The sequence below is a fragment of the Leuciscus leuciscus genome, assembly GCF_965113295.1.
Source record: "Leuciscus leuciscus genome assembly, chromosome: 1".
NCBI lineage: Eukaryota > Metazoa > Chordata > Actinopteri > Cypriniformes > Leuciscidae > Leuciscus > Leuciscus leuciscus.
The window spans coordinates 29,201,351-29,215,511 of record NC_138725.1 but is presented as its reverse complement, the minus strand read 5'-3'; the positions used below and the strand labels follow the sequence as shown (position 1 = coordinate 29,215,511).

The 14,161-nt window shown below is 47.2% G+C and overlaps 1 protein-coding gene across 3 annotated transcripts in view; it reads left to right on the top strand.

The window, feature by feature from the left end:
* LOC309498426 (uncharacterized protein) overlaps window positions 1-14,069 on the top strand; it is a 30,103-nt gene extending 16,034 nt beyond the window's left edge. For 2 of the 3 annotated variants that reach the window (XM_082169174.1, XM_082169173.1), the window contains exon 3: window positions 9,904-10,525. In XM_082169174.1, coding sequence (XP_082025300.1) covers window positions 9,904-9,970 — 67 coding nt within the window. In that variant the 3' untranslated portion in view covers window positions 9,971-10,525. Of the gene's footprint in view, window positions 1-9,903; window positions 10,526-13,885 lie in introns of those variants that run through there. The other variant, XM_082169175.1, reaches the window with a different exon arrangement.
* The last annotated feature ends 92 nt before the right edge of the window (window positions 14,070-14,161 follow it).

Here is a 14,161-nt window from a genome sequence, read left to right as displayed (position 1 = left end):
AACGTTCAATTCTCAATCGCGCCTTATAATTTAGCATCAATTATCACCCCGCAAGAACAATTACAGTGCTTTACAACTATAGAACAAATAGAGTTAAATAAACTTATCACTTCATCTAAAACAACAACATGTTTATTAGATCCTATACCCACTAAACTACTGAAAGAAGTGTTACCTATAGTGGAAGAGCCTCTTCTCGATATTATTAACTCATCTTTATCTTTAGGTCATGTTCCAAGAACATTTAAACTGGCAGTTTTTAAGAAACCACAATTAGACCCAAATAACCTAGCAAATTATAGACCCATTTCAAATCTTCCTTTTATGTCTAAAATACTAGAAAAAGTTGTGTCCGCCCAACTGGGCTCTTTCTTACAAGAAAATGACATCTATGAAAAGTTTCAGTCTGGATTCAGGCCGCATCATAGCACTGAAACTGCGCTTGTTAAAATCACAAATGATTTACTCTTAGCTTCTGACCAAGGCTGTATCTCAATACTAGTTTTACTTGATCTTAGTGATGCGTTCGATACTATAGATCATACAATACTCTTAGATCGACTACAAAATTATACTGGTGTTCAAGGACAAGCATTAAGCCGGTTCAGATCATACCTATCTGACCGATACCATTTTGTGTATTTAAATGGAGAAAGATCATAACGTCAGTAAACTATGGAGTGCTGCAAGGATCTGTGTTAGGCCCTCTATTATTCTCAATATATATGCTGCCACTTGGAAATATTATAAGGAAACATGGAATTAGTTTCCATTGTTATGCTGATGACACTCAAATCTATATTTCATCACGGCCAGATGAAAACGCTAAATTATCCAAATTGACAGAGTGTGTTAAAGATATAAAAGATTGGATGACGCGCAATTTTCTTTTATTAAATCCAGACAAGACAGAGGTACTACTTATCGGTTCAAAAAAACGCCCACAAAACCGTACTCGGTTACTAACGTAACCTCGGTTCTCTCTAGAAGAGGGAACGAGTACTGCGTAAGATATCTTACGCTAGGGGAAAATCCTTTTCCGCGAGATATTGAAGCCAAAAATTATCCTTAATTTTGTAATAATGCAAAACGCGTTGCAGCAGCAATGCAGACATAGGCGAGACAGCTCGCGCGCCTATTGGCTGCTCTGCGGCAACTGCAGCAGCCTATCGAGCGAGGCCTGGCGTGACGTCAGACCCAATCAGGGCGCTTCGCGCCCGCTGCGTCACGTCCCGCCGAAATGGGCGTGGTCTAGGCCTATAAATATCGCTCGCAGGCAGCTATTATCTGGTTTTTCATCATCGAAGCAACCAGAGCGTGTGCATGCACGGCAAGATACGCAGTACTCGTTCCCTCTTCTAGAGAGAACCGAGGTTACGTTAGTAACCGAGTACGTTCTCTTACGAGAGGTCTCTCGTACTGCGTAAGATATCTTACGCTAGGGGACCCAATGTAAAACGCCGTGCATGCTGAGATCTGACACCAAAGACCCAAGGGCGAAAGCCCGGGGTACATATAGTGCACAATCACTCAGGGAACTCACAGGGAGTCCGGGAAGAGGGAGGGGTGCAGCCTCACTTTTCCACATAAAGTAGCGTCGATGGGACGCGAATTTCATCATACAGACAGGGCGGGGTACGGCCTGAACTGATGGGGAAAAAGTGGGTCTTACACAGTTTGCCCAGCTTTATACTGTCGAACATTGAGCTGTGCTCAGCAGACGCAGCATTCTGAGCTGATCGCATCAGGTCAGATAATACTGGTAGTTTAGACCGACAGCAGCCTGGCCTGCAGGGCGGGAACCTCTAGGTTATAAAACCTTATAAATGTAGACGGGGAGGCCCAGCCTGCCGCCATACAAATATCTTGCAAGGCAATCCCACTTGACCAGGCCCACGAAGAGGCCATGCCTCTCGTGGAGTGCGCTCTGACACCCAAAGGGCACTGCATGCCCTTGGAGGCGTATGCCAGCGCTATAGCATCAACTATCCATCTGGATAGGCTCTGTTTCGACGCGGCTAGTCCCTTAGAACGTCCGCTAAACGAAACAAAGAGCTGCTCCGTCTGTCTGAAAACAGACGAGCGAGACACATAAGCTCGTAATGCCCTGACTGGGCAAAGGAGGCTCGCGTCTCTTTCCTCATCAGGGACCGGTAGGGCTGACAGGGAGATAACCTGCGCCCTAAACGGTGTGTTGAGGGATTTTGGAACATAACCGTGCTTAGGTTTGAGTATAACTTTCGAGTCATTGGGCCCAAACTCCATGCACGACGCGCTCACAGAGAGCGCGTGCAGATCCCCTATGCGCTTCACTGAAGCGAGAGCCAGCAAAAACACCGTCTTGAAAGACAGGTGTTTCAAATTGATTGACTGTAAAGGCTCAAATGGCGCACCTTTCATGGCTTCCAGAACCGTAGAAAGGTCCCATACGGGGACTGAGGGAGGTCTGGGAGGATTCAGTCTCTTAGCTCCTCTAAGGAAGCGGATGACTAAATCGTTCCTTCCTATTGACTGACCAAGCGTTGTTTCTGAGAACGCTGCTATAGCCGCCACATAAACTTTGAGCGTGGAGGGGCCCTGCCCCCGTCCAACAGCTCTTGTAGGAAGGAAAGCACCTCCGTCACATCACAGTTTGTGGGTGACACACCACGGGCTGTGCACCAGCCCGAAAACACTGACCATTTCGAAGAATAGAGTCGTCTTGTAGACGGAGCTCTAGCCTGTGTGATCGTGTTTAATACTCCTTTAGGGAGTCCAACATGTACCCGTTGATGGCCCAGACATGAAGGGACCATAGTTCCGGGTGAGGATGCCAGATCGAGCCGCGGGCCTGTGAGAGGAGATCTCTCCTCATCGGTACTGGCCACGGGGCAGTACTTGCTAACTGCATCACGGCTGGGAACCAAGGTTGGTTTTTCCAGAACGGTGCTACCAGCAGTACTGAGCATCCTTCTTCCCTGATCCGTTCTATCACCTGAGGCAGGAGAGAGACGGGGGGAAAAGCATAGAGCGGGCGGCGGGGCCACACATGGGCCAGCGCGCTCCTGCTCTTGGAGAAAAATTCTTGACAGTGAGCGTTTTCTTGAGACGCAAACAGGTCCACTTCCGCTCTGCCGAATTTCTTCCACAGCAGTTGGACTGTCTGTGGGTGTAGAGACCACTCGCCTGCCGGAACATTGTTCCTGGACAGTCGGTCCGGTCCTATATTCAAGATCCCTGGCACGTGCGCTGCTCTGAGCGAGCGCAGGTTGCACTGAGCCCATACCAGGAGGCGTTCTGCCAGCCTGTACAGTTTCTCGGATCTGATGCCGCCCTGGCGATTTATGTAGGACACCACAGACATGTTGTCCGAACGGACCAAGACGTGGTGACCTTTTATTTGGGGACAAAAACGCGTCAGCGCGTTGTCTACTGCCAGCATTTCGAGGCAGTTTATGTGCAGGAGCTTCTCCCGTTCTGACCACTGGCCGAAGAACGGTCTGCCCTCGAGCAGCGCTCCCCATCCCGAGGTGGACGCGTCCGTGGACACCACTTTCACCCTCGAGGAAGTCCCCAGGCTTACACCTGATTGGTACCAGTCGTTCGCTTTCCAGGGTTTCAGGGCTGTAACGCATTTCTGATTGACCCTGAGGCGAAGCAAACCGGGTGCCCACGCTTCGCGTGGGACTCGCGCTTTCAGCCAAAACTGCAGCGGGCGCATGCGGAGCAGACCCAGCTGGAGCACTGACGATGCTGAGGCCATGAGACCTAGCATCTTCTGAAATCTCTTGAGCGGGACAGACGCGCCGCAGCGAAAAGAGTTCGCTGTGCGTCGAATGTCTACCGCGCGCTGTTGTGATAGTCGCGCTATCATGGATAGTGAGTCCAGTTCTGTGCCCAGGAAAGATATTTTCTGACTGGGTGACAGGGAGCTCTTCGCCCAGTTGACACTCAGACCCAAATCCTCGAGGTGATCGAGTAAAATGGTCGTGTGTTCTATGAGCACTGCGCGAGATTGCGCTAGAATCAGCCAATCGTCCAAATAGTTCAGCACTCGCATGCCTCTCATTCTGAGGGGTGCGAGCGCCGCATCCATGCACTTCGTAAATGTACGGGGTGCTAGGGACAAACCGAACGGCAGGACTGTGTACTGATATGCCTGGCCCTCGAAGGCGAATCTCAAATATCGCCTGTGACGTGACGCTATCTGTATTTGAAAATACGCGTCTTTCAGATCTATTGACACAAACCAATCTCCTTGGCGAATCTGCACAAGGATTTGCCTGGTCGTGAGCATCCTGAACTGTCGCTTCACAAGCACTTTGTTCAGTTGCCTTAGATCTAGTATGGGTCTGAGACCCCCGTCTTTTTTCGGTACCAGGAAGTATCTGCTGTATAGCCCTCCTTCGCTCTGATCTTGAGAGAGAGGCTCTATGGCCCCTTTGCTCAATAGTTTCGTCACTTCGGCTCGAAGTAGATGTGCTACTTCTGTTTTTACCGTGGTCTCGACGCGCGCCACATAGCGGCGAGGGCGTCGGCGAAACTGCAGCGAATAGCCTCTTTCTATAATGTTCAGCACCCACTTCGAAACCCCGGGTAGCTTTGCCCATGCGTCTGCATGGATAGCTAGGGGTTGAATACGAAGCGCGCTCCGCTCGCTCAGCGATGGAGAAGCTTCGGTGTGCTGTAACACAAGCGTGTCGCTCGTGACATTTGAGGCATGGGGCGCGCTGGTGACAGCGGGCAGATTGCCCGCGCTCGACTCCTCTGCGATGGTTAACCGCGAGGGGGAGGGCTGGGCGGTTCCCGTGGAAACTGTCATGTCTATGTGTGGATGTGGGCGCGGGACAGCGGGCACATTTATCACACCGAAAGCATCGTTCGCTTGCGTGAAGCGAGTGCACGTTGGTTTCGTTTTTACAGAAACCGTGAGACATGCATAACGTGGTGTTAGTGGGCACTGGGTAGTGGGCACGTTCACCATGTTTGAAGCGCAACCGATCTGAGTCGGTTTTATGTGCGCGAGCCCTGTGTGACAGGCTGTGCTTGTGTGTAGGGATGGGCACTGGGCAGTGGGCATTCTTACTACACATGAAACACCATCGGCCGTGGCCGGGACACCAGAAAATACACTCTTTTGGGGATTTATCTGGGTAGCCGTGAAAACGGCATTTGTGTGCAGGCAAGCGGGTGACAGAACCGACTTGTTGGCTGCAGAAAACACTGGAACAGTCACATTTTCTGGAACTGGACGAGCGAATAGCTTTGGTGTGAGTCCGGCCGCAGCGGGACTGGAACACCGTCGTTTTCCTAGCTGTGCTAGGACGACTTCGGGGCCTCGGGCTTCACCGTGATCCTAGGTCGCGGGCCACGTCCTGCGGGGCGGCGACCGGATGAGCGGGAGCGCGGTCTCGCGCTTCTGGCCTGGCGGCGCTGTGAAGTGGAGGCAGTGGACGGTGGCTGTGGCTGTGAGCTCTGTGCAGACGGTTTCGCACGGCCTGCTGCAGAGCTGGAGCGCTTCGGGAGGAAGTGCTTCATAGCCTGAGACGCTTTCTGTACCTCTGCGAATCTCTCCGCGAAATCCTTGACGGAGGATCCAAAGAGGCCTGTGGCGGAAAGCGGGGCGTCGAGGAACGCGGTGCGTTCAGACTCGGCCATTTCCGAGAGCGTCAGCCAGAGATGTCTCTCAGACACGGTGAGAGAAGCCATAGTCCGTCCAATGGCTTGTGCTGCGGACTTAGTAGCACGAAGAGCGAGGTCCGTGGCACTCCTTAAGTCCGGCACGCAGATCGCGTCAGGTCCTTCCTCATCCAGCTTACGGAGGAGATCGGCCTGGAAGATCTGGAGCGTTGCCATGGTGTGCAACGCTGACGCAGCTTGCCCGGCGGCGGAGAAAGCGCGGTGGAGCAGGCTTGACGTCGTGCGGCAAGCTTTAGAGGGTAGGGCCGGCTTAGCGCGCCGTCCAGCGGAGGGCGGGCATAAGTGGGCCGCTATCGCCTCTTCAACCGGCGGCAGCGAGAGGTATCCTTTGTTCTTGGCATCGTCAACGGCGGAGAATGCCAAAGAAACAGCAGGACGCACTCTAGCAGAATAGGGGGCGCTCCAGGACTTGGCGACTTCTTCGTGTAACTCAGGAAGAAAGGGCGCCGGTCTGGACGCAGGCGAAGCGCGCTCCCCAGGCAGGAAAAATCCATCCAGCCGGTTGTGAGCGGGCTGCTCAGGCGAAGACCACTCGAGGCCGAGGCTCGCCGCGGCCTGTGCGAGTACTCGCATGAGTTCCGTCTCAATGGAAGCTCTCTTGCCTGACGACTTGCGGGCAGGGGGTGCGGGGTCCTCAGAGCCCGCCCAATCCTCACTGCCTGACGCCAGGATAGAGCAGGAATCATCCTCTCCCAGCAGGGCTTCCTCATCCGCGATATCAACGGAAGCGGCGGAAGACGGCGGCCGCTGTCCGTCAGGAAGCGAAACAGAAGAAGCCGGGGAAGCAAGCGGGCGAACCGGCGAGCTTTGGCGGCTGAGGGAGGGTTCCGGGGCCCGCTGGGCACGGCGCTTTTTACGGCGCGACGCCGCGGCGGGCGGGGGAGCAGTCTCGGTGAAGACAGCTAGGCGAGTCCTCAGAGTCGCCATTGCCATCAGCTCGCAGTGAGGGCATCCGCCGTCAGCGAGCGCGAGAGCTGCATGTTCCTCACCCAGGCAGGAAACGCAGATCACGTGGTGGTCCCCGTCGCTGAGTGTGGCTCTGCACGAGCCGCAGGAAGGCATCTTTAAAAAGACGCTAGCTCTTTTAGAATGTGTGTCGCGGCGGAGACACACACACACAGAAATACAGTGTAATAAAGAGAAGGATATAAGCGCCGGAAAGCGCAGCAGGAAGGCAGGAAGGCGGCGCGGCCAGCGACTTCAGTGACTCGTCCCGCTGAAGGTGCTCTCTCTCGACGGCGCGGCTTCTAATCCAGCTCCAGCGATGCGTGTGCTTCGCTTGAAGGATGAAAAATCAGATAATAGCTGCCTGCGAGCGATATTTATAGGCCTAGACCACGCCCATTTCGGCGGGACGTGACGCAGCGGGCGCGAAGCGCCCTGATTGGGTCTGACGTCACGCCAGGCCTCGCTCGATAGGCTGCTGCAGTTGCCGCAGAGCAGCCAATAGGCGCGCGAGCTGTCTCGCCTATGTCTGCATTGCTGCTGCAACGCGTTTTGCATTATTACAAAATTAAGGATAATTTTTGGCTTCAATATCTCGCGGAAAAGGATTTTCCCCTAGCGTAAGATATCTTACGCAGTACGAGAGACCTCTCGTAAGAGAACTCTCACAATACAACTTTAACATAGTAGGATGTCCTGTTACTTTATCCTCTACAGTAAAAGACCTTGGTGTTATACTTGACTGCAACCTGTCTTTTGAAAATCATATTTCATATGTTACAAAAACAGCCTTTTTCCACCTTAGAAACATTGCTAAGCTACGTAATATGCTATCTGTTTCGGATGCAGAAAAGTTAGTTCATGAATGACCTCGAGACTAGAATACTGTAATGCTTTATTAGCTGGTTGTCCTGCATCCTCAATAAACAAGCTACAGTTAGTCCAAAATGCCGCCGCTAGAGTTCTTACTAGATCAAGAAAATTTGATCATATAACACCAATTTTATCATCACTACATTGGTTACCTATAAAGTTCCGTATTAATTACAAGGTATTGCTACTGACTTATAAAGCCCTAAACGGCTTAGCTCCAGTCTATTTAACGGATCTTCTATCGCCCTATAATCCATTGCGCTCTTTAAGATCACTAAATTCAAGGCTTTTGGTCATACCTAGGATATCTAGGTCCACCAAAGGAGGGAGAGCATTTTCATATTTAGCTCCAAAACTCTGGAATAGCCTTCCTGATACTGTTCGTTGCTCAGACTCGGTCTCCCAGTTTAAAACTAGATTAGCATCTCTTAAGCCAGGCATTCATATAATACTTTTAATCTTACAGTTAAATCAGGTCTCTAGTTCATACTTCTTGTGGCCTGCGTATTCACAACAAGTACAAATAGCGATGCAGATTAACACTAGGCGATTTCCTATGCAGATTTTGACTTGGGACTATATTAGGGGGAAGCACAGGCGAAGCACTGCTACTTGGGCGCAGAGATATCATGCCCAAGTAGCAGTGCTTCGCCAGTGCTTCCCCCTAATATAGTCCTTAATATATAAGTCAATATCTGCCTAGGAAATCACCTAGTGTTAATCTGCATCGCTATTTGTACTTGTTGTGAATACGCAGGCCACAAGAAGTAATTAGGTAGTTTTTTGTAATTTTTTTATATCACTTTTATTCAGGACATGCTAGCTGGCAACAAAGGATTCCATTCATTATGCTAAGCTAAGCTCACGCCGACCCTGTCAAACTAAAACAATGCATGCACTGAGACAAAAATGCATTTGCCCACCTATCTAAATGTGGGAAAGAAGGTGAATAAGCCCTATTTCAAAAAACGGTGGAGTGTTCCGTGTGCTCGTTGTACCACGGCGTTGGACTATTTTCTTTAATCGTCTTTAACCCTTTCACACGTAAGTTTAAAATATTCTGACTGACCCCCCAGCGTGAGTTTTTCAAGGCGACCGTTATTTAGAATGTGTCACTTTATGGTTTCCGTGGTGACGCGTCATTGCTTGTCACGTGACACACCGCAGCAACAACAGAGCTGAATGAATGATGATCTGCTTTTATGTCATTTTTCGTTTTTTATTCAAAATATTCACAAATTTGTTAGATATGGCATGAAATATCTGATATTCCGGTTGTCAAATATATGCAAGTGGAAGTGTTTTGTTGTTTAAACACATTTATAACGATCGCGTTAGTTCAGCTGTATTCGCGATGGGTGCCGCCATCTTAGTTTGTGCCGCAGACGCGTAGTTCAGAGAATCGGATCTGTTGGATTTACAACACGTTAATTCATCCACTTCTCCCGAAATACATACAAGTAAGTGGCAGGTCAACTGGGAGAAGAATAGAGTAAACTTTAAAGTTACTTACACAATGTGTATCTGATATGAATAAAACTAATTATAATGGAAAGGATTATTATTGCCTCTTCCTTTGACATCAGTGTGTATTTTCAACGCATTCTCATCCTTGGGCGTCATAATACTGACGCTTTTGACATTTCGTCTACATCGAACGCACATGGCACCCTTTAGCGTCAATATGAGACGCACAGAGCTTTGTTCGGTTATGGGTAGGTTTAGGTCTAGTGTAGGGATAGGGTTAGACCGCTAGGAGGCGCCTTCTAGCCCATTTCTATCTGCGTCTCATATTGACGCTAAAGGGTGCCATGTGCGTTCGATGTAGACGAAATGTCAAAAGCGTCAATATATGACGCCCTAGGATGAGAACGGGCTGGTATTTTACGAACTGTAATGTATTGTTTTTTTAGTACTTATATGTCTGGAACCTAAAATAAACATTATGAGGTTGAAAACACTGAAAAGTTGTGATATATGACAGCTCTGAGCGTGCCTGTCTCTGGCTCAGCGCCAGCCAACGCGCGAAAGCACATTTGAATTTAGCAGTTGATCACGTCATGCACTGATCGTTCTAATCACACCGGTGTGATCGTATGCTCCAGGGACCAGCTTAGACTGATCACACCGGTGTGATCGTACGTGCGAAAGGGTTAAGCGCAACGGAGCAACTGTGTCTAAAGTGCTGGAAAAGAGTCTAGAGTTTCATGACCAAACTAGAGATTTAAAACACAAATCATCTTCATGATGTTAAAATAGATCATAATTGTGCACAACAGTTGTTGACCAGGTATGATGGGATTAAAATGACTATTAAACTCATCAGTGATCTTGACTTTGGGCTTCACTTTTCATTTCACATTTGTCTCTCATTTGAAATCTCACTTGATTTAATGTTTCTTTCAGACCTGATGGACGTGAACAAGAAAGGAAAAACAGAAGGCAAAAAATCGGTCTCCTGCCCTCAGTGTAAAAAACGCTTAACATGAAAATCAAGTCTGAAGATTCACACGAGAGTTTACACTGGGAAGAAGCGGCTCAGGCTTTCTCTCTGAAATCACATCTTCTCATTCTGAAGAAAGACCATTTAACTGTGATCAGTGCGGTAAAACGTTTAATTGAGCATCAGTCCTGAATAAACACTTGAAGATTCACACAAAGGAGAATATTCATTCAGAATATTACAGCAGAAAAAAACATGGCCGACGGCCGTGTGTGTTTCAGTGCTGGAAGGCCTTTACTGCGGATGATAGAAAGAGATGAACTGAAAGAGCATCAGAAAATTCACCCTGGAAAAACCTTTGGAGGCAAAGTTCAGGAGCTGAAGAAGAGGCCTTAACACTTTTAATAGAGACATGAATCTGACATACATTTTTGACTCGTTCATTCATTGTTTTTCATTAGAACAGTTTCTCTTTCACTTCTCAAGTCAGTAAAGAGAGAGATCTGTCTAATTCCCTTTCACTTTTTCTTAATGTTTGTATTTGCTTCATGTAATATTGATTAAACTCTTTACTCATTTTATCAACATCTCATTGTTATTGTCCTTTTTTAATTTTCTGCTGATTCTGCTTGAATTAAGAGCAATTTCTTCATTTTGGTTCTGAAATTCATAAAGTATCCTGATATGAATGGTTTTTGAGCTTTCCGTGTTTTAAACTTCTCAACAGAGCTTTTAAATGCTTAACTAAATTATTTTTCACTGCACACATGACTGACATTGAATGAGATTGCTGTCTGTCTACATTATTAACAGTTTCACCCTTGATATCCACTATCATATATACATTTCAAAGAGTTTGTTCTATTCAGTTTGATGGTTCATTCACACCATCATTTTCATATTTAGCTCCAAAACTCTGGAATAGCCTTCCTGATACTGTTCGTTGCTCAGACTCGGTCTCCCAGTTTAAAACTAGATTAGCATCTCTTCAGCCAGCCATTCATATAATACTTTTAATCTTACAGTTAAATCAGGTCTCTAGTTCATAAACGCCAGAGGAGAACTGGTCCCCGACTGAGCCTGGGTTCTCCCAAGGTTTTTTTTTTTTTCATTAGGTCACCTGATGGAGTTTTTCGGTTCCTTGCCACTGTTGCCTTTGGCTTGCTCAGTTGGGGATACTTAATTTAATTAATCAATCAATCAACAATACTATTGATCAGCATTACCAAACTTGGACTTTTTACACTAGAAACAAACATTGATGTATTATTTTAATTTAATACTGTGAAGCTGCTTTGATACAATCTGTATTGTGAAAAGCGCTATATAAATAAAGTTGACTTGACATCTCTTCATTTACTGCTACAAACTGATAACGGTCAGATAAGTACAATTTAAACCATGCTAGCACAATTCCACTAATGCCAACATAGTTTTCTAGTCTATTTAAAAGAATGTTGTGGTCAATGGTGTCAAATGCAGCACTAAGATCGAGTAACACTAATAGAGAGATACAACCACGATTGGATGATAAGAGTAAATCATTTGTGACCCTAATGAGAGCTGTCTCGGTACTATGGTACGGTCTAAATCCGGACTGGAAATCCTCACAGATATTATTTCTTTCAAGATTTTTTTCTAATATCTTTGACAGATAAGGTAGATTTGAGATCGGCCTGTAATTGACTAATTCTGTAGGATCAAGTTGCGATTTTTTTTTAACAAGCGGTTTAATCATAGCCAGCTTAAAGTTTTTTGGTACGTACCCTAGAGACAAAGACAAATTGATGATATTAAGAATAGGATCTATGACCTCTGGGAGCATCTCTTTCAGTAGCTTAGTCGGTATAGGGTCTAACATACATGTTGTAGATTTAGATGATTTAACGAGTTAAGTAAATTCTTCCTCTCCTATAGCAACGAATGAATCAAATTTTTCCTCAGGGAGACTACAATGCACTTCCTGATGCGATACTGTAGTAGGTGGTTGCATAGGTGGTCATGAAGTCAGAACAATTGTCCATTCACCCACAGCAGTGTTTATTGACCTCCACCATTCCCCAAATGGCAGAGCTCTTCAGTAATGTTGAAAAACTGTGGCAAGTTGATGTACGTCCCTTCAGGAACAAAAAGGAGGTCACCAGAACCTGACAAGACCAATATGTTACACCACCCCTCTGCTTAGGTGCAAATATTTCCAAGCCCCAAAGGAAATGGTAATGCCCAGCCTCAAGAACACTGAATAGTACCTCGATAAAGATCCAAATCAAGCTAAGCCATACAATGCTGAAATTCTGAAACTGACCCAGGCAGGAACCTTCAAGAAGTTGAGTTCCCACCAGTTGACACAGTCAGGGGAATAATGGTATATCCCACATCACATGGTGACCCACAACAATAAGAACTGCATTTTGTTCAACTGTTCTTATCATTACACTTTGAGAGCACTTAGCACTCTCAGTAGCACTTTGAGATTTGCTCCAAATATAAAGTGCATTACAAATAAAATCTATTATTATTATTATTATTATTATTATTAGTACCGAGGTCTGAACCTAAATGAGTGGCTGTTACCTGGCCCCACCTTAGAACCTTCATTCCTAGGAGTGCTGTTAAGGTTCCGGGAGCACACTGTAGCTATTAAGTAGTTATGTAAAAGCCATGTTCCTCCAGGTCCGCCTGCTCTCTGAAGACCCTTCTGAGATTTGTCTGCCGTGACATGAAGGGAGACCAAACTCCATTGGTGTTTGAGTGGCAAGTCCTACCCTTCGATACCCTGTGTAGCACATGCTGTGCCAGTTGATCCATACCATACCATACCATACCAACTTCTTCCGCTTATCCAGGGCTGGGTCCTGCTGCCAAACCTGACACCCTCCGGCCCCTGGCTGCGCCTAGAAATTCTGTCCATAAAAATTATGAACAGAACCGGCCACAAAGGGCAGCCCTGCCAGAGTTCAACATGCACTGGGAAACAGTCCGACTTATTGCTGGCAATGCGAACCAAGCTCCTGTTCCGGTCGTACAGGAACCAGACAGCTGTTAGCAACAGGATTTTTTTTTTATCATATTTACTGAAACCGAAACTATGCTCCGAAAGAACAACATAAATCAGATGGTTTTAGAAAAACCTACCTCCTACCTCCACCTAGAGCCTGTTATTTGTTTGGCAAAAATCCAACGCTCCCGGTTCTTCTAGTCCAATCAGCGCAGGGCTGTGTGAAATCTGCCTCTCAATCACAGTTTGCGCACACGCCACAGATCACACGCCAGGTCATACATAAGTTATTTGTGGCGAGCAGGACGAGGTCGAGGGCCGTGAGAGAACGGCGCGAGACCGGTGGCGTGATTGATAATGAACAACACTGCAACACCAGTCTCGTATCTCTCACGGAGGAGCGGAAGCATAAAAGTAGGAGCGATGACAGTGAAGGACGAGAGAGGACAGGCCTGTGTTTGTGTTTTTGTTATTTGTGACAGCAGTCGTCCGTGAGGGGTTGCTATCTTTTACTTTTCGTTTTTTGTTCATTTTTATTATTAAAATAGTTGAACGTTCGCCGGTTCCCGCCTCCTTCTTCCCATAACATCTAACCTTGCTACATTATTACACGACCATTAACACAAGGACAACTTCAGGCGAAGCTGTCAAAAGGCCTACCCTGTCGACAACTTCACAATAATCTCCACTAGCTATTCTTTTCGTCAACTCCTCAGGATCCATCTCAACGACTGCAGGCAGATCGCGCGCGGTTGTGATATTTTTTTTAAAGTGAGAGACTCCTGGGAGGGCGCAGGCACAAATAAACTGATATGGATTTTAAATTATTGGATCAACTTGAAATACAGGCACCTGCAGGTACCCGAACCCGTGCAGGACTCTGCTGTAACTGTAACCTGCATGGGTGAAAATTTCTGTTTAACTTTCACCTGTCGCCCTCTGTCTAGGTGCTGAGAGCTGCCAGTGGGAGCAGTGCCCCTTGCGGTGGTGGGTCCCTTGGGGTGGTCAGTGTGCTGTGGCTGCATGTTCACCAAGTGTGGTCATTCCCTTGCTGTGAAATCCAAACACTTTGTGGAGCGAATTATTGTGTGTTTCTTGAGTTTAAAAATAAAAATCTATTTTTGTACTGGACCACTGTCTCTGGCTAATTCATCTACGAACTTGAGTGCCTTGCTAGAGTAAAATCACTAATTCTTTGGGTGTAAATCCCATCGTGGCGTAGT